This window comes from Megalopta genalis, chromosome 15, assembly GCF_051020955.1.
Source record: "Megalopta genalis isolate 19385.01 chromosome 15, iyMegGena1_principal, whole genome shotgun sequence".
Classification (NCBI taxonomy): domain Eukaryota; kingdom Metazoa; phylum Arthropoda; class Insecta; order Hymenoptera; family Halictidae; genus Megalopta; species Megalopta genalis.
The window spans coordinates 3,037,383-3,062,014 of NC_135027.1; the positions used below are offsets into that span (position 1 = coordinate 3,037,383).

The following is a 24,632-nucleotide window of genomic DNA, read 5'->3' on the forward strand; positions in this document are numbered from 1 at the left end:
CGAATCGTGCACGCAGGTGCACTTCAATTTACATTTTCCCGCAGTCACTTTTATCTTCGATCTTCAGGAATCGCTGTCCACTTCCTGGAAAGCAGGGGAACGATTGCGAGGGCTGTAAGACGACGACGGGCCGAGAAGAATGTCGTCCGGGCGATAAGGAAGAAGTATTGCCACGTGTATTATGAGGCAGACTATCGTGATCGCTCCTGTCCGCTTTACAAAACGTCGTTGCTAAAGCGGCAGGTACTACCTACGAGGGGGACAGTTTCGCCGGACCGGTGATCTAGGGGGTGGATCTGCCCGCTAATCCCCGGCTCCGGGGTTAATCCGACGTCGCCGAATTTTCCGGCCGGCTGCGTCAGCGGGGAGGGGAAGGTCCTCGATCGACTGCCCCGTTGTCCTTTTATCTCGACGTTCGAGGAAACGCGGAAAAATACAGCTCGTCGCAAACACGGCCGCGGGCCGTTTAACCCTTCTCGAAGTTATGAGGCCAGCTCACCGTCGAAACTTCGAAAAATCGTTCTTATTTTTCCTGGCTCGATAGCTTTCCCACTCGACGAGAATAACTTTTGCAAAGCTTCGACGAAGCTGTTCGATCAACCGAATGCAACAGAAGGGCATACAAGAGAGAAATAGAAAGTGAATTGAAGGAAAACTATGGCTCGAGCTCCGGGAGGAGCACATAATCTGTATGTAAATTACTGTAAATTTGTAAATTCCTATATCAGCGTCGAATCATCGCAAAATTATTAAACGAACTATTGAAAAGCATGTTTTCACTTGCATCTGTGCACCCCGTGCGCACCCTTCGCCGCGCCCTACAGGATCACCTTCGTCGTTTTATAGTGTCTACCTACAATTTCCAACATTCTGACAATTCGTTCAACTCGAATGACTCGTGAATGTGTGCAGACTGAACAGTTAAAAGGTATCGACACGGTCCTCGAGCTATGTATCGAAGCAGTCGAACTCGAGGAAACAGCCATTGATTTTCGCTGTCCAATAGGTCCTTAGACTTTCGTTTGTTTATTCGGCTGTCCCGGTTTTTTCCAAGGTTCTTCCACGCCTCGGCTCCGGCGGAGCTAACGGCGAAGGTAACGCTTTGCAACCGTGGAATGATGTTCGTGGCTCTCCGCGAGTTCGAAGCGCTCCCGGGTAACCCTCTGCTCTCCACTCGGCGAACGTTCAAACATTGACGAAGACTCGCCGGGACAACCCGCCGATTAAGCCCGATCAATATTTACAGAAACGGGAAATAATCCCCGATTCTGCCGGAATCGGCGGTCCAATATTTGAAAGACCGTGTATCAGAGGCCGACGCGAAAGATCCCGAGGCGACAGACTATTGTCGGCCGCGTTGCTACATCGCTGGCTACGAAGAAAGCTACCTACATATACCCTTACTCGGCGTTCGTGAACTATTCGAAAACGTTCCAGTTTTCGAGGACCCCGCACTATGGCACGGTATATGTATACAGGGTGACCCAGGTTTTAATGTTCAAACTTTGTCAGTGTATTCTATGGCACAAAGTAAGGAAAAAATGTTATGTAAACATAGGTCATACAGAGCTTTATTAAGAAGTTATAACAAAAATTCAGAATAGGAATAGTAATCAACTTGCTGTTACTGCGAGCATTGGCTTGAATAGATCAGCACATGCCGTGCGTTTATGTAAGCTGTGTTTATTAATACATTTCGAAATGTGTCTACCGTTGTTGACAATACATGATTGACGTAGATCGAAGATCGAATTTATGACCGTGCGAATTTCGTTTCTATTCTTGAACGAATTTTTGTTATAACTTCTTAATAAAGCTCTATATGACCTATGTTTACATAACATTTTTTTCTTACTTTGTGCCATAGAATATACTGACAAATTTGAACATTAAAACCTGGGATACCCTGTATATTGGCAGCTGGTGGTGAAAGATTGGCTTCCGCTGGCCGGCTTCGCGGAGGACGCGAGAGACGCTGGACCACCGAATAGCAGCTTCCAGAGCAAATAGTTGAATCTTAAACAGAAACAATTGATTTGCCATTGCTAATGCAGGATTTTCCGAGTCGTGAAACAGCACGGGCGAATCGCTGTATCGTTGATTCAAAGAATCTCTTTGGGAACCTAGGTAATGTTTTAATAGGTAAATGTTTAAAGAATGGATTACTATTGTGTACTGAGGATTTTTATACGATTTCCGTTAAATGAAAATAATTGATTTGCTGTTGCGACCGCAGGATTTTGCGAGTTGTTGTCTGATCAGAGACAGTATCGACGAGATATTCTGCGACTTATTTGGAAAATCTATTTAGGAGGATTTTTATAACAACCAGATAAATGTATTAAAAATCTATTATTATTAGGCTGCAGATTTGTATTCGCCTACCGAAAACGTCTCTGTTTTAGTTTCACCGGAAGAACGTTTTGACAAGATACTGCGACCGAGTTAATTGAAAATTAATAAGTGAACTCCGAGCCTCGATAAAAATTTCCATTTTCATCGTCTACTAGAAAAAGAACAGAACGAGTTTTAGAAATTCCAAGGCTCTCGTATAAGGTAGAGTATACACTAGGGAAATGATGCAAGCAGAGGGAACATAAGAGGGGGTGGTATGCGCCGGGGATTCAAAGGAAAGAAACACTGGTAAAGTAACGCTGCAACGGTGCCGGTAATCGATGAGAGCTGTGCTACATGTTCCGCAGACGGTCAAGAAATCGCTCCGTTATTTACGCCGCGGAGTGGGAGTAAACGAGAGTGAAAGGGAGGGGGCAAAAAATGGAAAAAAAATTGGCGAAAGAAATTTGACGCCGGAGAAGAGAGAAGTTCGCGGTCGAAAATCGCGTTTCGCAAATCGCGGGTGGGGAAAAAGGTGGATTTATCGCGTCGGCCGGAGCAGGACGCAGCATTCGGCACCGCGGATTGAAACTTGGGGATGGTGGCGTTACCTGGCGCCTTTCCAACAATGTGTTCGCACTTTTTGCCCCCGCGATAAATTCGCCTGCCGATTTGGCCGCGGTCCGGTCGATCGCGGGGCGACCGTGCGTCTGCGTGCATATTGCACGCGCGATTGCACACACGATTACACGCGTGATCCGTGTAAACCTGTCCCCTCTTGCGCGAAGATAAAAAGCTGATTGGCAGGAAACCCAATTTTTCTGCCCGATTTGACATCTTTGGAATATTTCCCGATATTAACACACCCGCCGCTAGTACCGCATTTATCTGCCGACCATGATTTTGCATTTCGTGCGAAGAATTCATAATTATTCTGCGGGAATATATTTCAATAATGAAATTCATAATTCAATAATAATATTTCATAATTCAACAATTTCCTAAATTTCCTCCCGCAATAACCTTGACATAATCATAATTTTGCGGTACGTGTGAACAAGTTATAATCGACCCGTGCTGTCTCATATATTGCAAGAAAATGCGTCTAGAACGTTGTAATTACGAAAAAACGACCGTCACAAAACGCTGTTAATGTTTTAGCCAAGAAGATCGCTCTCGTGTACAAGGATCAATCGACACTTCTTCGCCCAGCCAGCTCGTCGTCCCTGCACACAAGCTCTAATCTAATGAATGCACCTCATTGACGTCAGCTGAGAGACGAACGGGACCATCCCCGAGCCAACTGAAACGTTTCCCGCAGATAGAATCGAGTCTTGTACCCTCCTCGAATCTCGAACACTCTCGATAGCATAGTTCGCAGCAGGGTGCCAAGGATCTAGGCCAGGTCCTTGGGCTGTCGCTGGAAGAAGCGATCGGTACGGCAGGGTGTTCGTGATAAATCAAAACAACCTTTGCCGGAGGGTGAGATTAGTAACCCGCTCTCTACAGGGTTATGTCCCTTGCACAATCGAACGTGTTTCAAATTAGCAATAAAATCCGAATTGTATTTATTTATTTACTTATTTACTTACTTAATTATTTACTTATTTATTTACTTATTTACTTACTTATTTATTTACTTATTTATTTACTTATTTACTTACTTATTTATTTACTTATTTATTTACTTATTTACTTACTTATTTATTTACTTATTTATTTACTTATTTACTTACTTATTTATTTACTTATTTATTTACTTATTTACTTACTTATTTATTTACTTATTTATTTACTTATTTACTTACTTATTTATTTACTTATTTATTTACTTATTTACTTACTTATTTATTTACTTATTTATTTACTCATTTATTTACTTATTTACTTACTTATTTATTTACTAATTTATTTATTTTCTTATTTATTTATTTACTTGTTTATTTATTTTACAGATTTATCACAAATTGGGAAACACGAATTTCCTAAGGATTTAGGAGATGTTTGTTTCATTCGCTGCAATTTTCGAAGGCCGTTAATAAAACACTGAAACGCTGTTAAAACTAACAAGCGAACAGTTTCACGTTGTTCTATAATTTTATTTGTCATTCCGTAGTCCATTCGACGAGCCCATACGACTCTCATGAATGTATTTAATAAAGCTTTATATTTAAGCTGTACTTAACCATGTAATTAAAACCAACATTGCCAGGCCACTCCAACCGCCAGTTATGCTTGCCGGTTATGTTCGTCGGTTGCAATCCTGTTGACGATTCACCAGGAACTCGTCCGAAGGAATAATCGAGCTCTTTGCAGCCGCGCCCGTTGAATCGCGTGGGTCGGTCGGCTAGAAGAGGCCCCGAAGGATTATTTCCCGTTCGCATGATCTCCCAGGTGTCTCCGTGGGTGGAAGCCTCGTCGAAGATCGTCCGGGAAAATGAGGGGTGAAACGAAATCCGCCCCATTGTCAGGGAAGTTTCTCAATCTCGCTGGACCGGACTGGCCTTTTATCACGTCGGTAATTAACTGGCTAACAATTTTTCCCGGCTACGTCGCTTCATTTAAACTTTATTAATGAAGAGACCACGCCTCATTACGCCGCCGCGCCGCGCCGCCCTTAACGATCAACGACCATCTAATCCCGCCGAGATTACCGTGTTTACCGGGATTCCCTCCACGGAAATCCGCTCGTATCGCTCTAACTCCGTTCGCAGTCTTCTGTCCATCGTTCTATCTGCATACCCTGCGCTCTGGATCGTGCATTAGGCCTGGCCGGACCTTTCGCGACCCGTTGACCTCGGCGAAGGGGTCAGTTCCTCGCGACCCTCGTTATCAAAGTTCGCTACCCGTCCCAGATTAATCCTGTGTTAAATACCGAGATATTTACCGTTATAATTTATCGGGTCGTTCGGAAAGTTGCCTCGTTCTTCAAAAAAAAAAATGTTCGCTTCGCAAAGGTGTTAAAAAAAGCACACGAATCGGTTCATATTTTGCCAACGCAAAAACCACACGACTTCTGAGGAACATTAAATTTCAAAGCTACCAGTAAAATGTCAAACAGTTTCTTTATATGTTGTAAAATGTGAAAAGATACTTAAAAGCACTTTATTCAGAATTACAAATTCTACTCCAGAACATTCGCGTATCCAGTAAAATAAATGATGGTGATATATTACAAAACTACAGAGATACAGAAAATATGGTGTTGGTGAAATCCCGAGGTGGCAACCTCACGGTTCGGTTTCTACTTTTGAACTGACTGTCGTCTGAGCCGACCTGGGCCTCTGTCGCCAACGGCTCACCCTCACAAAAGGGCCATAAAACAGTTCGATGGGTCATCGTTGAAATTCCAACATTATATTTTTAATTCCGAACGTTGTAGAATATGAAATCGAAAATTTCTTTTAACAATAAAACGTCGATTATCCGAATGAATTCGTTGCTAATTAAACACGTTTCTCGCGTAAACAGAGCAATCTAATTCACGCGCAGCGCTGTTTGTCGTAGAAATTATTAGTTCAGTTAACAAAGGCACCGCTGGATTAATATTTTAAGCAACGCGGAACGCGAAATTAGGCCAACGTGTATCTCAATATTTAATTAGCGTACTTGGGCATGCAGAAGAAATCGACGATAATCCACGGTCAAACTTCGGAGTCAGTTTTAGGAGCTTTCGGGATTTATCAGGGGTTCCGATAAATCAGCATTAATTCAGTGGCTTCATAACCAGCTAGGCACAGAGGCGGCCGAACGGGGGCCCCGGTTTCATTGAATGGCCGCGGAAGTGCGGCAGCAGCAGCGGCGTGAAAGCAGCGTGATTTATATTGCACCAGAGCCGGTTATTGCACCGGTATCTCCCCGGTTGATGCACCCAGAAAAATCGTTCGAAAAGTTTCGGCGAACCCTTCCCGCGATCTTAATGAAAGAAATCGAGAAAATAGGAGGTAGCTCGAAAATGGTTTCGTGTCCATCGACGCCCACGCCTCGATTTCTCCGGGCAGACGAAGGGAAAGATCCTTGAGGGGAGGATGTCCTCGATCGTGATTCATCGTCGCAGTTCTACCCGCGTGTTTCGTTCGGCCCGATTCATCAGGCTGTCCGAGCCCAAACGTTTTTCAGTTCGTTTCGCCCGTTAATGTAATATTCGGTATTTTTTCTCGCCGCCCTTCGGCGTCGCTCGGAACGAGAAAATAAATAAATGTCGAGGGAGAACGTTTGCGCGCCACTAATTCCCGCGTCACCGACGTTTTTCCCGGCGAATCGGGCCGCGGGGTCGGGGGATGCGCGGCGCGGCGGTGGCTGGCATCCCAACCCCTCGACCGGGCAGAAAAATCGAGACAATCCGTGGTAGCTCGGAACGAGTCAAAAAGCTCGCCAAATAGCGGGGGGGACGTCTCAGACGATGCTGGAAACGAAGTGTGTATTTAACAGCTCGATAAATTTGCGACCAAATACGCTGAGTAATTCGGACTGCGTTTAACAGGGCGTTAAATTCGTACTCGCTTCCATCGTGTAACAATTATTCGTTTCAAGGAATAATAACGCGAACGAGAACGTTAATGAAATAAAGTGACGAACGCACTGCTGCGTAGTCTTTGCACCTCGGCGATAACAACAACAACGACCTTTCGCATTAAATTACTGTTGTAAATGATTTCAGGATACGTAAATGAAAGTCAGTGCAATCTTCTCGAAGCTCGAAGTTCGAATTTGAAGATCGCCTTAAACTCGAAAGTGAAAAATACAGATGAGTGGGTTAGAATTATAGTGGCGTAAGTCACATTTTTTCCTCGCTGCGAGAAATAAGGTGTGTTATTGTTTATTAATATGTCTATTGTTTACCGACCAATTGTATTGTTAAGATAATTTATTTATCTTAATAATTTATATCATATAAATTTAATTATTTATATTTAATATGTTTATGTAATATATATAAATATATAATGTATAATAATATGTATACATATATAATGCATGATATAAATTGTTAAGATAAATATATCAATGAAAAAAAATCCGGAAAGTTCACGTTTCATGACTTGTTCAATACTTCGAACGCGGCTCTAATCCGTCCCGACCTTTTGCCGAAGCCACGTGCTGCGGGCTCTCGAGCTTCGCGCCATCGCCTTTCATTGGTCACTGTTTTTCGTTAATAACTCATAAACAAAGCCGCAGATCGCGTTTTCGCTAAGGAAAAAGTTGCTTCAAATGACCTCAGGAGCCCCTTATTTCTCGGAAACACGATAATTTTGAGACATAATAAATATATTATGATAAATATATAATGTATATATATATATAATCTTTATAATTTATTTCATTCGCCTTTTCGGCACGTGCGGATCACATTTAAAGACGTAAGTGAACATTTTCGAAAATGTGACATACGCCGCCATGACTCTAATCCACTCATATATTTCCACGAGTAAATAAACAAATGTTTTTGGTGTCTGAAGAATGTATCGAGGTTACGGGGGAGTACACCGATAAGCAGGAATAATGTTACAGCGTTTTGCAGCCCCTTTCCCTCTACACATCGTGAACTTGTTGACCCACCCTGCCACGCTGGAGAAGCGTTGCCTCGAGTTCAGCCGAAAATCGGGCGACTTCGAAGAAAATACAGGATCAACCTCGTGACCCGGTTACAGGGATGCCGGTCGTGGCAGTCAGCTGTTCGGAAATGTTCATATCGGAATTATATGGGGCGCAGGTGCACGTGCGTTCGTAAATGATATTTAAATAATTCCATGTCCGAACAGAATTCAACGAATGATTCGCACAGCTGATTTAATAATAAATGATCGCGTTAAGGAACGTAAAGAAAGGATTTGTTTATTAGAGAAATATGAAAAATATTATCAATAAGAAACTCATCCATTTAGTTGAGGATGCATTTGCCGAGACATTTGAAGAAGCTGAGCATTTAACCCTTTGCACTCGAACCCATTTCAACTGTAAATATAAAATAATTTTTCTGCCTTGTATTACTTTCATTTTACACGACAAAGTGCATTTTATGCGTACGAAATCGAGTCTTGTGATTCATGCAACAGCTACGCTTCCGGTAATGTTTAAAATCTAAACTTTGATAATATACAAATTATCTTGGAACGTGATATAACAATTTTTTTTTTGCGATGTCTCAGAGTCACCACTCGAGTGCAAAGGGTTAAAGACTCATTTGACCCGTGTATGACCGACGTGACAATGGACGTGCCAAGTGTTGGAACGAGGGACGGGCGAACGGGCTAAGCGAACGTCAACACTGTCGCGCGTTTCTGTATGGTTTCACGGGGTTCGTTAGCGTCCCTTAAAAAAGCCACGGTTTTACGGGGATCGAAAAGAGCCTGGGAATACAGCCGACAACAAAATCTAAACAGTTCATCGGCAGCCAATTTCGCGGACGTCAATATTTACCCCAAATATCGGGCCGTTGCAGCTACATGGATCGACCTGTACATTGTACACCGAATCGAAAGTGTTGCCTATCGTAGCTTCGCATCGTCGCACCGCGGAGCTGTTACGTGACACGGTCAACACCGATATTTACCGTGCAGACGGGGTTAATTGACAATCCCTGCGATACGCACCGTGTGTGCGCTGCGCAATAACAACCCCTTGCCCGTCGAGTTTTCGAACGGACGACAATAATAATATCAATGGCGGCGAGAAGCCCTTATCGCGCTGCCGAATGCGGCGCGGTATTTCGCCACGTGTCACGAAAGATCACGCCTCGCGCATATCCGAATTGGGCAACGATCGATTGTTCTTTAACCCTCGCAGGGCGCTGGTCGCGTCAATTTTGACCCACGGGACTCAAGTCGTTCGCTTAATCGCTCGGTTCTCGCCGATTAAATAAAATAAATTACTGTTGCAGTAGGAACAACGAAACGGTTAATAAGTCTGCAAAAAGTATCTTGAAAAATATGTTTTGAAAAATTGCTGAACGATGCTCGGAATTGTTATAAACATCGTCGATAGCGCAGTCGTGAAAATGGCCCGCCGTGCGAGCCGGTTTCTGACTAAACTGGTTCGAAAATTTTCTTTTATATAATAATTTTAAAAGAATTAACAACTTGATGGATCGTGGATGAGATTATCGCAGATTTTGTCAACAATTTTTTAAGCAATTTTTAACGGCCGATCTTTGATTTGAAAAGAAACCGTTTGAAAGCTACTGGCAGACAATTTTTCTGGAGCAAAATTTATTTACGCTACGCGTTTGGTTAATTGTTGAATGTCTGGCAACTGGAGGACGCAAAATTTTGTATTCGCTTGATTCATAAAAGAAACAAATAAAAATGCGGAACGTGTGTGTACGTTGCGGGTCGCGTTGCAGAATTTCAAATTGAACCGCGCGGATGGAGCCGCCCGGCTCTCGTTTGCCGTGAAATCGAGCAGAAGAAAGAGCTGCCGGCGGCAGGAAACAAATGATCCGAGATCATTGTCCCTGTGTATTTGCAGGCGACGTTGGACCCGATCGATTGTGTTTCGGCCGAGCCCTCGAAATTCTCGTATCCTCGACAGATCCCGGGTTTCTCCCAAATCCTTCAAAACCACCGAGCCGGAGACCGGAAATCATCATGTGCGACCATTGCTCGTAAGTCTTGCCTCGCCGTTTGCCGCTTCGTGGTACGACGGGATCGAATTTATTTCGACTTCCACCATTTTTATCGCAACGTATGCTTCCCTTAAGAAATTCATTCGATCGGTTCCCACGAAAGAATCTTCGCGATTCTGGCGATTTTAAAACGACGGATACGAAATATGCAAATTCCGAACTTCTTCATCCGTCCCCATAGGAAGCTAAGATGTCGGGACCATTTTTTTTAAACGCGTTTCACGGTCTACGTTTGAAGTAGAATCTCTGTCGGAAAGAGTTCTTCACGATTCTTTCGGTTCTTATTTTCGACGATCGAATTCGATGGACCTATTTCTTTGGTTGCAGAAAGGTGACCAGTCAGAAGGGGTATGCGGGCCAAGTGACGTGTAAATGCGAACAGTGAGTGTACTTTCTTGAGTCTCTCCGTTTAGAAACGAAAACTTAGGCTAAGACGTCGCTCACGAGGATCCTCGCGAAGCCACTTTCCACGTAGATAACAGCAAAGTTTCTTGCGTTTCACAGCGGAGACAAGAAGAACGGCGAAGGCAAGGATAAGGACTACGGCGGATGTTGCTCCAGGAAGTACGGTTCCCCTTGATTTTTCAAGTATCCCGCTGAAGTAACAGCTTCCCTCTATCGTCCGATAAAATGGCCGATCCATTGTCTCGCGTCACTGAAATCCCATTTGGCGGAAGGCTCGAACCGTGTCGAGTTTCTCCGACACCTGTATGGCCACCGGAATCGCGTTCCCCACGGGTTAACCCGTGCACTATCGATAATTGCATCGCTGAAATCGTTTCGCTTTATTTATTGCACCGTACGTTTGTACGCGTAAACTTTGTTTCTGGCGGTCCTGCGAATCCTTTTGATAATTGAAAATGCACGGTCGATGTAGTTCCGACGATTCCGTTTCGCGGATTTTCCGGTATTTACTGGACGCAGTAATTTCTCCCGGAAATGTTCGGAGGTCGGAATTGAAGCCGGCAGATCTGAGAATACTAAGTCGCGATTTTTGAAGCTTCGCGGCTCGTTTTGATAGAAACTCGGGGCAATCGGCTAAAAAAGGCAGCGTACATAATAATCCTAGAATAAAAACGATGACTTAAATTTTTTATTTCTAATTTTTTGCCACGATTCGGAGGCAATTCGGAGATCTCGTGATACGATTCGAAGGCAATTCGGAGGCCACGCAACACGATTCGAAGGCAATTCGGAGGCCACATGCCACGATTCGACAGAGATTGGTTTCGTACCTTGTAGCTCCGCGGTTTTTCTTACCTGACTGGGGGCAATCAGCTAAAAAAGGCAGCGTACATAGAGTAATGCTAGAATAAAAACGATGACTTAACGTTTTTATTTCTAATTTTTTGCCACGATTCGGAGGCAATTCGGAGGCCACGTGATACGATTCGAAGGCAATTCGGAGGCCACATGCCATGATTCGACGAAGATTGGTCACGTGCCTTGTAGCTCCGCGGTTTTTCTTACCCGACTCATGCCTAAACAAACCATTTTGTATCGTTTTCCTGAAATTCCCGTCGCGTGCCGCACCCCACGCTTGACGACCCTTAGCATCGATTCTCAGCAACCCGAAATTTGGCATTTCTGGGAGAAATTATCGTACTATGCAGATGAATACGTCAGAATCTCGTGAACAAGACGCATAGTTTTCTCAGCATTGTAACCTTGCCACATTTGATCCGCCGTAACGGCCAGAAACTTTTCCGATCCTGAAGGGGTTAACGCGATATCTAGACAGCCAGGAGAAAGGATCCCTATCCCCGAGAGTCTCCGAAGACTAACCGTAAACGAGTATGTTCGTCGACCGAGCATTGACACGCGGGGGCGGCTCGTTTCCTCCCTTAACGCGTGCAATTAACCCGGCGACACTGAAACGCGGCGTGGCTCGGTGGTGCCGGGGGTTAATCGAGTAACTCGACTGACTGTGCAGAGAGAGAAAGACAGTGGGCGGATGTTGCGGCTCGAGCTGCTGTTCCGGGACACAGGACGAGGGCGGTTGTTGCTCGGGCGGCGCTGTACAGAAGGAAGCGAAATATTGTTGCTCGCAGGGGAAGTAGCATCCCCGAAACATCCTGACGGCAGCCTTGAAAGGGTAAACGATCACAGGACAAGCCACGGTGGCCATACGGGGGGGACGGACGATTGCGAAAACGAACACCGCAGACAATAAAAACCCGGCGACCCGCGACGTCCGAGTAGAAAAATTCCGAATAAAAGTTCCATAAATATTTCCGACAACGGAACGCGAGGAGGGCCACAAAAGGACGCCGCGACCCCACGAATCGTCTTTGGGACAATGATTTCTCCCGGAAGAGACCTGTCCCTTCTCGAATTCAAAAGTCTCGACCCCCTCCCGCGAACGTTCCCGGAACGTTAGCTCCGTCTGTCTCGGAGACAGGACGTCGTTGGTCGGACGGAAGCGAGATTCCGCGATGCCCGACGAGACGTTTCAGCACGGGGATCGATCTTCCTTCGTCTTGCAGGGCCAGGGAGGCGGCAGGAGGCTGCTGCATGTCCGGCTGCTGCAAGGATAATAAACCGAAGCCGAAGGAAGAGGAACAAGCCCCGTCGAAATGCTGCGCCGATAGAAAATAAAACGACTACGAGAACCGTCCGAAGAACCGCTCTCTCACGATAAAAATTCAATATCTTTGTCCGATCGATGTAATCCCCATGCTTCAATAAAAAGGCATTCCCCACCAACCCTCACGAGCCACGCAAATCTCTGCTCCTCGTCTTCCTTCCGGCGAGAACTGTGTGTTTTATAAAGCATTTATGCTCTACCATCCTGCATCCCTGAAACGAGACCAGCGATGCGAATTTCGCATGATGAAAACGTCGGTGACTATGATGAAAATTTGACTGAACTCGAAATATATGAATCTTGTACTTTTTGGTGCATTTTATTGGCCGCAAATTATAGTGGCAAGGGTTCACATTGATTTTTTTCTGGATATTCTTCGCTCTCGTTTTAGATCTTATTTTCTCACTCATGGCATAAATGGAGTTTATATATTTTATAATAGAATATAGAATATTGGTATAATAATATATATAGAATACATAATAGAATAAAAAAACTAGGGTGAAGTAAAAATTAATTTCTTCCCATCAGCTTCAGTACATTGAAAAAAAAGATATATATATATATATATATATATATATATATATATATATATATATATATATATATAATATTAGGATATTATATAATAATTATTATTCTATTAATTATTAATATAATAATAACATTATTATTATACATAATATAATATTATATTATTATATATAATAATAATGTTATATTATTATTTTCATCTGCCCATTTACTCCATATATGTTATAAAATCTGCAGCTACTATAATATTATTCACAATAATATAATATTATTTTCATCTGCCCATCTACTCTAGAAATGTTACAAAATCTGCAGCTACTATACACAATGATTATTATACACAACGAAGTCAAAGACATGAAGCACTCGTTGCCAACGTCAACGACAGCACACCATCGACATAAACCATCAAGCATCGCAAACCTTTTGGACAGCATCAAAATTACCGAGTACGATGTGCGACCACTGCAGGTAATCGTTTCAAAAGCTTAGATTCACCTTGACAATTAGATTCACCTAACAATTAAGCAGCGATTCGAAAAGCTTCCAAAAACAACCGTCTCGAACAAGTTATACATATATCGGTTCTACGACTGTTATTCTTCGGGTTTTGAACGTCGGCTGTGTATTTCAGCGTCACCGTTCTAAATATTTCACGTAACAAACACGTTGCATTTCCTTCAGGTATCCAAAGTACGGAGTCTATATTCAAATCGAAAATGCGTGCGACGTGATCGCATTTTCGCGATGTACCGATATAGCGATCTCGGCACCGAGGAACCGAAGCCGATATACGACGGAACCGATATACCCTATAACTTTGTCGGCTCTTCGTACCTGTTTCGACAACCGGAAACCGATATCATAAACGTTTCGAACCGTTCGCCGTTAAGTCACACAGCAGCATCTCGACTGCTCAATTTCCCGCGATTTATTTAAAACCATAAAATAGCACCTAGCCCAGGAGAAGATTCTACATCCTATCATACGGCCGAGAATTTCCGTTGAAATACAAGCTCCGCCAGAAAGCTCGAACGAGTGAAATGCAAAACAACTTCCTTTCAGCGCTTACAAACCCCTGTTGGAGAAACCGCCGACAGCATCGTTCTACCCGAGCCCGAGCGCCGGCCCGAGCCCGAGCTTATACGTAGGGCCACCCTCTTATACACCTGCCACGGCGTGAGTCTTCCTTTATCGCCCGGCCCCGACATTACCGCGGCCGCGTTTAACAGTACCGCCGGAGAAATTCCGTAACACGGCAGACTAAATTGCCCCGGGATCGAGACTAAACCGTCCCCGGACCGGGACTGAACCGTACGGATAACGAAATCCTCTATTTACGGCAGAGCCGTCTCCGTCGTTGACGGCGGTTGCTGCAGTTGGACGCGGGACTGTTGCGGCGGTGGTTGTTGCGCCGGGGTTCGATGCTGCATGCCTCCGGAACCTCTTCTGGACCCTGCGGGCCCTATGGAACAGAAACTGTCGAGCGGATACAGGCTGCCGCCAGCTTGCGATCAGTCGGGAATGTCTGGCTACCCTTCGATGATGGCTGCTGGTAAGTGCCGCGACTATGCTAGCGACGAATTCGCCTTTGTCGATACCTGATCGCGATCTTAACACGTTGAATGCCACGCGGGTCACCGGTGACTGGCACTTAACTTGGCGGTGACGCCATGGGGACCACCGGTGATCGACGCGCCCAAATTGATAGAAACATATATAATTTAAAACAAATGTTAATATCTAAAATTTTGTATTATTACCATCGTCAATTCGAACGGTGACCCCTGTCGCAATTAACATGTCAAACATGGCTATACACTGTAGCTTATCTATTGCAGATAATATTTCAACATTGTATGTATCACATAAAAGAAAATTCATCGTGGCGCCACGGACAATTTCTGAAAAACCGGCGTGGCATTCAACGTGTTAAATGTCATCGATGATATTCTATCTACAGTAATGTTTCCCTAATTCACGCTCAGATTGTCCGCAAAAATGGACAATTTGGGAAGAAGAGACACGATTACTCGAGCCTTGCGGTTTGTCTTTACAGTTACGAATTGTCAACAGTTACATAAACATGCCGCAAGGCTCGAATAATCGTATCTCCTCTTCCCAAATTGTCCATTTTTGTGCGCAATCTGAGCGTCAGTTAGGGAGACATTATTGTAATTGGCCGGTCGCCTTCGGTGCTGTCGAGGTCGTCTTAAATTCTCCCCCGGAAGATGCGGGATGTTTTGATCTCGTTAATTTTTATTATCACATAAATTACGAATGTATAGCATAGAACCAAACTGTTCGACGAGATCGACTCGTTTCTCATTTCAACGAGATTAAAATACGATTATTCGAGCCTTGCGGCTCATTTTTATAGTTATTGACAATCGACGATTATAAAAACGAGCTGCAGGGCTTGTATAATCGTATCTTCTCCTCCTAAATTGTCCATTTTTGTCTACAAGCTGAGGGACAATTGAAGAGAATTTACTGTACTAGAAAATCGCAAATAACAGTATCTTCTTCTCTCAAATTGTCCATTTTTGTTTACAAGCTTAGGGACAATTGGAGAGAATTTATTGCACTCAAAGATCACAAATAGTAGTATCTTCTTCTCTCAAATTGTCCATTTTTGTTTACAAGCTTAGGGACAATTGGAGAGAATTTATTGCACTCAAAGATCACAAATAGTAGTATCTCCTTCTTTCAAATTGTCCATTTTTGTTTACAAGCTGAGGGACAATTGGAGAGAATTTACTGCACTCAAAAATCACAAATAATAGTATCTCTTCCTCCCAAATTGTCCACTTTTGTCTACAGGCTGAGAGACACAATTGGAGAGAATTTACTGCACTCAAAGATCACAAATAATAGTATTTCTTCCTCCGAAATTGTCCATTTTTGTCTACAAGCTGAGGGACAATTGGAGAGAATTTATTGCATTCAAAGATCACAAATAGTAGTATCTCCTTCTTTCAAATTGTCTATTTTTGTTTACAAGCTGGGGGACAATTGGAGAGAATTTACTGCACTCAAAAATCACAAATAATAGTATCTTTTCCTCCCAAATTGTCCACTTTTGTCTACAGGCTGAGAGACACAATTGGAGAGAATTTACTGCACTCAAAGATCACAAATAATAGTATTTCTTCCTCCGAAATTGTCCATTTTTGTCTACAAGCTGAGGGACAATTGGAGAGAATTTACTGCACTCAAAGATCACAAATAATAGTATCTCTTTCTCTCAAATTGTCCATTTTTGTGCACAATCTGAGCGTCAGTTAGGGAGACATTACTGTAATTGGCGAGTCGCCTTCGGTGCTATCGAGGTCGTCTTAAATTCTCCCCCGGAAGATGCGGGATGTTTTGATCTCGTTAAAGGGTTTTAACGGGGACCGCCCAAGGTTCGTTTAAGGGAAATTTACTAGTTCCTGCTGTTATCGGTTTTTGATCAGTTTTTAAATTAACGCATCGCTGCGTTCGATTTCGCGTATTCGTGGAACACGAATTCTTGATTCGTCTGTTAGAAACTCACGCGGCTTGTTGCGTTATTATCGACGCAAGAGTGACAATTAAAAAAGGAAAATCGATTGTTCTTAGTTTGCACATCGTCTATTTTGGACAGTTCGATCGAATAGAAGCAAGCGTATGAAAATCCGTTCGCTTTTGACAATTTTTCTTGGCATTATGTTATCGCCACCGACGGATAAGTAATTAATTAGCGATCTCATTATTACATTAACGGGCATCTAATTAAAATGAATATTCTGACAGCCACGTTGAAGCGTGTAACGAGTCCGCCGGGGCCTACATTTTTCCCCAGAGTTTTACGGAACTGTTGAAAACCGGCATTACCGAAAATTGTTCCCGGCAATCTTGTTCGTTCGGGAACTTTCGCCCGCTATTATTCAATCTCAGTACGCCGCGGCGTAATTTGAATTTTGTGAAGCCGGCCATTACTTGCTCGAAATTTTGGAATTTTCGGCTCTCTATTAAATTACGGAGTCCGGTCGCGCGCACGTTGGGCCAAATAACCGTGCAACGTTAGCCGCCGAAAATGCGGCGCGTTCGTCGCCGTTTTATTAGCGTCGTCGTGCTGTCTTTTTTTTGTTCGCGCCGGTATTAACGCGATCATTTTGTTGTACCGAAATTTCCGATATACCGGGTAAAATAATATTTCTGTTCACGAAGTTAGCAAGAGCACAAATAATCCGTTATATATGGGAACCCTATTAGACAACGGTCCGCTTATTTTTATTCTTTATAAAAAAAAAAAAAAATTCTCCCGTCGACCGCGAACTCTCCCGTTCGTCCGACCTTTCACTCTTTTTTTTTTTTACGTCCTCAGAAACCCGCCTTAATCGGGAGAAAAATTAGTTTCACAATTCCCTTCGCGCGCGGCAGAACGAAGTTTGCCCGGTAAGGGCGCGAAGATGGGATCGAATGGCCGCGGGAAACGAATTAATTCGCGCGAAAAGAACCGCCGACGCACCGGTGTTAATCTAAACGAGGTTTTAAAGCAACCCGTTCGAGCACGTTGCCCGACGGGCTAACGAGATTACGCGAGTTATCGCGGTGTTAATTACGCGGCAAGTCGTTTGCGCGTTAAGGGCCCGGAATTGATTTACAATAAGTTGGAGTTATAGTCGCCGGGGAAGTCGAACCGGACGCGCGGCGTCGTTTTATCCGTGCATGTACTTTCCATTTCGACCTGCTGACAAACAGTCAGTCAACGAAACCCGAGACAATTTCCCAACTCGACGATTTCGAGACGCCGCGAAGAAGATTGAAACTTCCGTCCGTGTCCCTTATTATATCTTTCCTTGAATTCGTATTTCCCCTTTCGCTCGCTTCAATGGCACGGCGACGGTTCTTCTACCGTTCTCATGTTCGTCTTGTCTTCAAAGTTTCGTGTTTCATTTACTGACGTGCGCGATCCGCGAATCCCAAACGAACACTTCCACTACAACGTAATGGAACGCATTCGTGGCGACTGTAATGTTATTTTTACATTAACTTGATGGGCACTCTTGCGCTCTGTTCTGATATTTCTGTTCATACGTTTTAATATCGCTAGCGCGGTAACGCGACGACAAATTGACTCTGTGTCAATAATGGTTACGGTACCATTCCACAATAATACGATGTCAATATGAAATTCTAGAAAATCTTTTTACGAACACTGTACGAATGAAACGAATGTGTTTCCAATGGAGAAATAAATCTTATAGATGTAGTTTATAATCATGCTTTTACCTGCAAGAAACGTTTATTTAATGATATAAAATTCTATTCATTTCTAATGGAGAAATACTTTTCATAGATGTAGTTTATAATGATGTCTTTAATTGGGAGAAACGTTTATTAAATGATATAAAATTCTAGGCAATTTTTGTTATGAACACTGCAAAAATGCTAGGTATTCATTTTTAATGGAGAAATACATTTCATAGATGTAGTTTATAACGATATCTTTAATTGGAAGAAACGTTTATTAAATGATATAAAATTCTAGGCAATTTTCGTTATGAATACTGCAACAATGCTAGGTATTCATTTTTAATGGAGAAATACATTTCATAGATGTAGTTTATAACGATATCTTTAATTGGAAGAAACGTTTATTAAATGATATAAAATTCTAGGCAATTTTCGTTATGAATACTGCAACAATGCTAGGTATTCATTTTTAATGGAGAAATACATTTCATAGATGTAGTGTATAATGATGTCTTTAATTGGAAGTAACGTTTATTAAATGATATAAAATTCTAGACAATTTTTGTTATGAACACTGCAAAAATGCTAGGTATTCATTTTTAATGGAGAAATACATTTCATAGATGTAGTTTATAACGATGTCATTAATTGGAAGAAACGTTTATGAAATGATATAAAATTCTAGACAATTTTACGAGTCAATTCGACTCGAAGTCACTACTATTAGCGCTACTGAGTCAATTTGACGTACATCATCGCCAGTGTTAAAAGTCAATTTGACGTATATACATATATATACGATTAATAAAATATTGCAATCAAAAGTTGATCAAAAAGCAAACGATATAGCGAACTATAGCGAACAATAGCGAACTATTATCACTGCTGCGCACTTGCTTATGAAACTATTATCAAATCACGTCAGACGACCGTGGAGAATTTCGGGAAGAACCTGCTATTCCCACGGTTCGCATTCCCCGGCATTTTATGCGAACCCGCACGTACCGGCAACGCTTTTTTCAGGCTCCAGGCGCGAGGAGGATTTCAGGGTGCAGTGCGTCAGCACGAAGAAGGAAGAGCCTCAGCTGCCTAAGTGTTTCGGAGGTGACTGCCAAGATTCCGAGGAATGCGAGAACGATGTAGCCGCCGCCGGGCCGAAGCAATCGCACGGATAGGAGCGATCCAGAGGGGGTGTCGAGGACGAAACGTGACGAGACGGGGCGAGCCGAGGGCGAGACGGCGCGGGGGGACGAGAGACGGAAAGTGCACGGACGCGTTTTCGTCGCGTCAACAGCTCCGAAATACCCGAGTGACTCCCTTAAACTCGCCGGGGTGTGCACGCGATCGATCATCCGCTCTCTCCCCGGGAATCACGGAAGAGCCACGCTCGATAATCTCTGTTCCAATCCTCGTGCTTCCGTTCGCCGCGTAATTTGCCGAACGATTAAAGCACCGTCGCCGCGGCTCTATCGTACAGCATTCTTCGCCGATTGAAAAATGTTCGATCCGAACACCCGAAACCCTTCCGACGCGTTCTCCCGGCCCCGCATACTTCCGGGACGCAAACTAATCTCGCGTGCAGCGTTCCGCCGCGCCAATTCGCACTTATCCGACTCGTGTTTAATTCCATCTGTGTAAGCCGCTTTTAATAAAGTATCCCGGTGACCGATGATTCGACTGTTTTTGTAAAACGCGGACTAAGCGAAAGAGTTTCTGCTTTACGAGATCGTAAAGATCCGGATACGTTCGGACAGTTTAGGCGACGATTGAATTGCAGATCGCTATGCAAATGCAGTGGCAGCTGCACATTTTATTTTAGCGGACCGCAGATTTTTATCGCAACCTTTATAATTCTCCTTATTTTCGGCAGATTAACAGTCGCGAGGCTCGGGACCCACGGTATTAGTTCTGTTGTTTAACTGTTTAATTTCTGACAATTAATTAAAATTAATTTATATTATATATTATAATATTTATAATATATATTATTATATTATAATATTATATATTATAATTTATTATAATATTTTAATTTAAATTTCACATGCTTCGTTAGCGTCTATGGAAAGACTAGAAAAATACGTTAAAATGATAAATATGATAATATTTATAATATATATTATTATTATATTATAATATTACATATTACAATTTATTATAATATTATATATTATAATTTATTATAATATTTTAATTTAAATTTCACATGCTTCGTTAGCGTCTATGATAAATATTATAATATTTATAATATATATTATTATTATATTATAATATTACATATTATAATTTATTATAATATTTCAATTTAAATTTCACATGCTTCGTCAGCGTCTATGGAAAGACTAGAAAAATACGTTAAAACGGTAAATGAAATTTATAATTAAATTTATAATTAATTTATAATTAAATTAATAAATCGAAATTATTACATTTTGATCACAAAGGTCCGCCATTCGGGGGTCAACGATTTCAGCGATTTTCCCAAAGAGCAACGAATTTTTTTCCCGCTCTGGCGCAGCCTCGCGCAGACCTTGACACGTCGAATAAAATTTCGTGCTATTCGATCGCCCGAGGGAACTTACATTCGCACTCTCTGGCGCAACACTCTTAAATCAAAGGCTTTACTTCGCGCCTCATTCATGAATCGTTATTTTTACGCCGGTTCTTATTGGCTCGGTGTCGTTGTTCCCATAGGTTTCGCGCGCGTCCGGCAACCGGCGGCTAAACCGTTTATTATCCTGCTTATAAGACACGGGCATCCGAGCCGCATCTCCCACTCGTCTCGTTCGCTGTCAATATTCTTCGCTTTTATCGTCCGCGAGGGAATCGTCAGCCAGTAAAATTGCCTCGAGCTAACGCCCACCCTCTCTACAAGCACTTTGCGGGGAGCTGGTCTACGCGCAATATGCGGCTGTGAACGTGATTCGCCGGAGACCCCTGTGTCTAACCATCCGGGAACGAAGACGAACGATTGCGGTTTAATTCCGAGCGTTTACCTAGCCCCGGAAAAGGACAAAATCTCGCGAAGGTGAAACGTAAGCGATCCGGAACGATGAATCATCGCGCGGACGGCGGCTGTTAGCGGCGCATCCAGTTGAATCGCGAATCGCCGCATTGAGATCTCGCGGATAGCCAACAGTTTAATCAACGAGACCTCGAGTCATTATCAAATTGTGCACGGCGGAATGTTCCATAGCGAAAATTCGTTTTTAGAATAAATACATATAATGCGTCTGTCGACATGCGTCGGAGACGATTTTAATTACTGGAATTGCGTACAAAATTAGCTAATTATGTCCGTCACGACAGAGGCTCATTTTTGAATATTTAATTTTGAACCTGGACTCGTCGAATGGTTTCCACTAGAAGCGTGTGATTAAATCGGGACACAAAATCGTACGCACTTAAATGCGCCGTGATAAAAATGCACCGCTGACACGCTGCACGAAACATTGTCTAGAGATAAAAACGAATCTATAATCAGTACGAAGAATTGTGACTGTTTAAATCACAGTGAATTGTGAAACAATTCTGTCTGCTCGAAAGCAGTGGGAATAAAACTGAATTCGTACGGCGGACCAATGAGCGGTGTCCACTTGAATGTGTCGCAATGAAGTAGTGAATATTCGAAAAAATATTCGGAGAAATGCTTTGTTCGAGCATGCTAAAGTGAATGTAAATTTCTAAACGAATAATTGCGAGAGGTATGAACAGCAGCGGCAGTCAAGTATTAATCACGGCGGTCGGTATCGTCGCCGGCGCGATTAAGGGTTCCGTTGGCAGCAGCGTCGAAGGGCGTTCCGATGAGGCGTTAACGAGGATCCGGATTCGATATCCCCGGATGCGTGCAATAAATTCCGTCAGGAAACTTCTAACGAGGCAAATAGCCGTGTAAGGGATCAAGCCGACGTAAAACTGTCGTAACGGCGTATCGTAAACCAGTGGGCGGATGATAATTGCGCCGACGGATCGTCGGAGGAACGCTGCGCGACCATGAGTGAAGAGGAAACGGCCGAACTTTTCCGTCTCGTCTCCGCGTCTTTCGCTTTCCTTTCCTCCTTTTTATTGCCCGGAGAGAAAAAAAGGAGCTGCGGCCACCACGGGACAAGAAGGGTTCGCGATAAACAACCGTCCTTTCGGGCCGGTTAACGATGCCAGAATTAATTACCGAGCTTCGCCCGCTTCGGCGTTTCGCTCGGCTGACGTTACACAGTTGGTAGAAACGACCCGGCGACCATCAAACGTCTGTAACTTTGCTGCCGCTTTATGTACTTTAATGAATCTTTGAGAACCTTCGTTATTGTTATGCAATCTTCGTATTCTATTAACTTCAGCCAATGTGCACAATTTCCTGCAATTCTCGGCGACATTACCGTCGCCGGAGTTTATTATAGTTTCAACGAATGTTTGTAGAACTCAAAGGCAAATTGTTTTATAATTATCCAGCAAATATTTGCTCGTGAAAATAATGGTTTCTAAAAATTAACCTGTTGCAATCTCTTTGGAAAGTTTGTAAGTTGCGGTAATCGTACTGTATACAGGATGTTACATAATTATGTTAACATACGGAAATAGGTGATTCTTGAGGTCATTTGAAGTAACTTTTTCCTTTACAAAAATTTTCTCCAAGGCATCGTTCACGAGTTATTAACGAAAAACACTGACCAATGAGAGGCGAGATCAGTTGACGCGTGGTGGCCGGGCCAATGGGCGGAACTGTGCTTCGCTTGCTCGTTGGCTCGGCCGCCTCGCGCCAGCCGAGGACGCCTCTGATTGGTTAGTGTTTTTCGTTGATAACTCGTAAACGAAGCCGCGGATCGCATTTTCGCTAAGGAAAAAGTTAGTTCAAATGACCTCAGGAATCACCTTGTATGTGTTAACATAATTATGAAATACTCTGTATATTTCTTCGTATTTTGTTCAAATATAAAAATAATATAACAATATAACATATTAATATAATAAACATACAAATAAAAAATGTTGCAATTTCTTCAGAACGAGTATACTCGTCAAAAATAGTTAACTCGTTAAAGAACTATAAGTATTATCAATGTCACTTGTGATTCTTTGCTACGTGCAAGCATCGGTAGCAAGAAAACGAATGCGAATACCGTAGAACGAAGTTCACTATATTCGAGTTAAATTCACTCCCTCTTTTTCTGTATCTCGTAACCCTAATTTCGTTTTAAACAGATCGTTTGGTCCCATTGCGCGACGTCTCGATTCACGCGGTCCATTCATCAAACGGCGAGAGTGTCTCGGCCGATCCGAAACTGGGCCGAACTGCTGTGACGATCGTATACTTTGCAAAGACATCCCCTAATTTGCATGGGCTGCGACGTCGGGGTGTCTGGGACAACCCCTGTGTCCCCGAGGTCGTGAAACCTGCGTCGCAGCACCCCTTGTTTCGCAGCCCCCTAACGATATTAAGGATTTCTTGCCGTCAAATCATGCAAAAATAGATCCTCTTCAAGAATTTATTACGGTGAAACGGGACGGCGCGGAGCAGGGAACGCTTTCACGATGTAATCGGGCATGTTTCAACGTCCTGGTCTAATTTTTGCACGCTGTGTATAATGGATGATAAAGAACATGGAAATGATTAGATCGCAGAAAGGATTGTTCGCTCTTCTACCGATAAACTGTTCGCGGAAAAGAATAATGTTACGTTTTAGTTCGGACGTGTTCCCGGCCGATGCGTTTCTCTCATATGTAAAATTAGGTGCATTATTTATGAAGCGCCACCATTTGCCACGATACCGTTGCGTGAGAACACGGGTAGCTCTACAAATAGCGGTGCTTGGAATTTTACGCGTTCGTAATAAAACCGAGTAACTTGCGATTTACTCGTTTAGGAACCGGAATAATTTGTCGGGTGATTCGTAGATTAACAAGCGGGACGATTGCAACAATCGAACCAAAGAAATCCCCGCTCCTCGCGACAGACGCGAACATTCTCATTTTGCATAGAGTTCTGCAGATTGTGGATGGTGATTGATTGGAGCCGTGAACACGCAACAGTGGGTGCTCCAATGTGCCGGTTTATTGCCTCTCGTCCCAGGCTTGTCTCCTCCGTGACGCAGAAAAGTAGTCTGCCAGGGATAAGAAGCGATTCAATATTGAAGAGCCCGGACGGATTCGAAAGTAGCCGGAGCACCGATCAGCCTCCCCGAAATCCTCGAAAAAACGACTCAACTATCGCCGCAGCCCTCGAGGCTTTAGCCACCCGGCTTCCACGTGCCCCGAAATCGCGGCAAAGATAATCTATTCGAAACTGTTCGAACAGCTTCGATCCACGAACGTGGGAATTTACAGTCGGCGATTAGA

General features: G+C 43.2%; 2 protein-coding genes across 3 annotated transcripts; both read left to right on the plus strand.

Moving 5' to 3' along the window:
* The first annotated feature begins 9,760 nt into the window (after nucleotides 1-9,760).
* Nucleotides 9,761-12,664, plus strand: LOC117228850 (uncharacterized). Of its 2 annotated transcripts, XM_033484869.2 has the most exons (5): nucleotides 9,761-9,937; nucleotides 10,286-10,339; nucleotides 10,463-10,522; nucleotides 11,892-12,053; nucleotides 12,445-12,618. In XM_033484869.2, exons 1-4 carry the CDS (start codon nucleotides 9,768-9,770, stop codon nucleotides 12,016-12,018), a joined length of 411 nt encoding a protein of 136 aa, XP_033340760.1. In that variant the 5' UTR covers nucleotides 9,761-9,767; the 3' UTR covers nucleotides 12,019-12,053; nucleotides 12,445-12,618. The 2 variants fall into 2 exon arrangements, with proteins under 2 accessions (XP_033340760.1, XP_033340769.1); XM_033484878.2 differs by lacking the exon at nucleotides 11,892-12,053 and having other exon boundaries at nucleotides 9,763-9,937; nucleotides 12,445-12,664.
* A 794-nt stretch (nucleotides 12,665-13,458) lies between these two features.
* LOC117228690 (uncharacterized) lies at nucleotides 13,459-19,974 on the plus strand. Its single transcript, XM_033484623.2, has 4 exons — nucleotides 13,459-13,550; nucleotides 14,145-14,258; nucleotides 14,426-14,634; nucleotides 19,326-19,974. The coding sequence occupies exons 1-4, from the start codon at nucleotides 13,534-13,536 to the stop codon at nucleotides 19,475-19,477; spliced, it is 492 nt and encodes a 163-aa protein (XP_033340514.1). The 5' UTR covers nucleotides 13,459-13,533; the 3' UTR covers nucleotides 19,478-19,974.
* The last annotated feature ends 4,658 nt before the right edge of the window (nucleotides 19,975-24,632 follow it).

What these genes read in the sequence shown, in the direction of transcription:
- LOC117228850 (XM_033484869.2), top strand. Translation starts at nt 9,768, where the DNA reads ATGATCCGAGATCATTGTCCCTGTGTATTTGCAGGCGACGTTGGACCC. An exon ending in ATCATGTGCGACCATTGCTC is followed by an intron (nt 9,938 to 10,285) that starts GTAAGTCTTGCC and finishes CTTTGGTTGCAG; the next exon opens with AAAGGTGACCAGTCAGAAGG. An exon ending in GTGACGTGTAAATGCGAACA is followed by an intron (nt 10,340 to 10,462) that starts GTGAGTGTACTT and finishes TGCGTTTCACAG; the next exon opens with CGGAGACAAGAAGAACGGCG.
- LOC117228690 (XM_033484623.2), top strand. An exon ending in TCTTATACACCTGCCACGGC is followed by an intron (nt 14,259 to 14,425) that starts GTGAGTCTTCCT and finishes TATTTACGGCAG; the next exon opens with AGCCGTCTCCGTCGTTGACG. An exon ending in CCCTTCGATGATGGCTGCTG is followed by an intron (nt 14,635 to 19,325) that starts GTAAGTGCCGCG and finishes CGCTTTTTTCAG; the next exon opens with GCTCCAGGCGCGAGGAGGAT.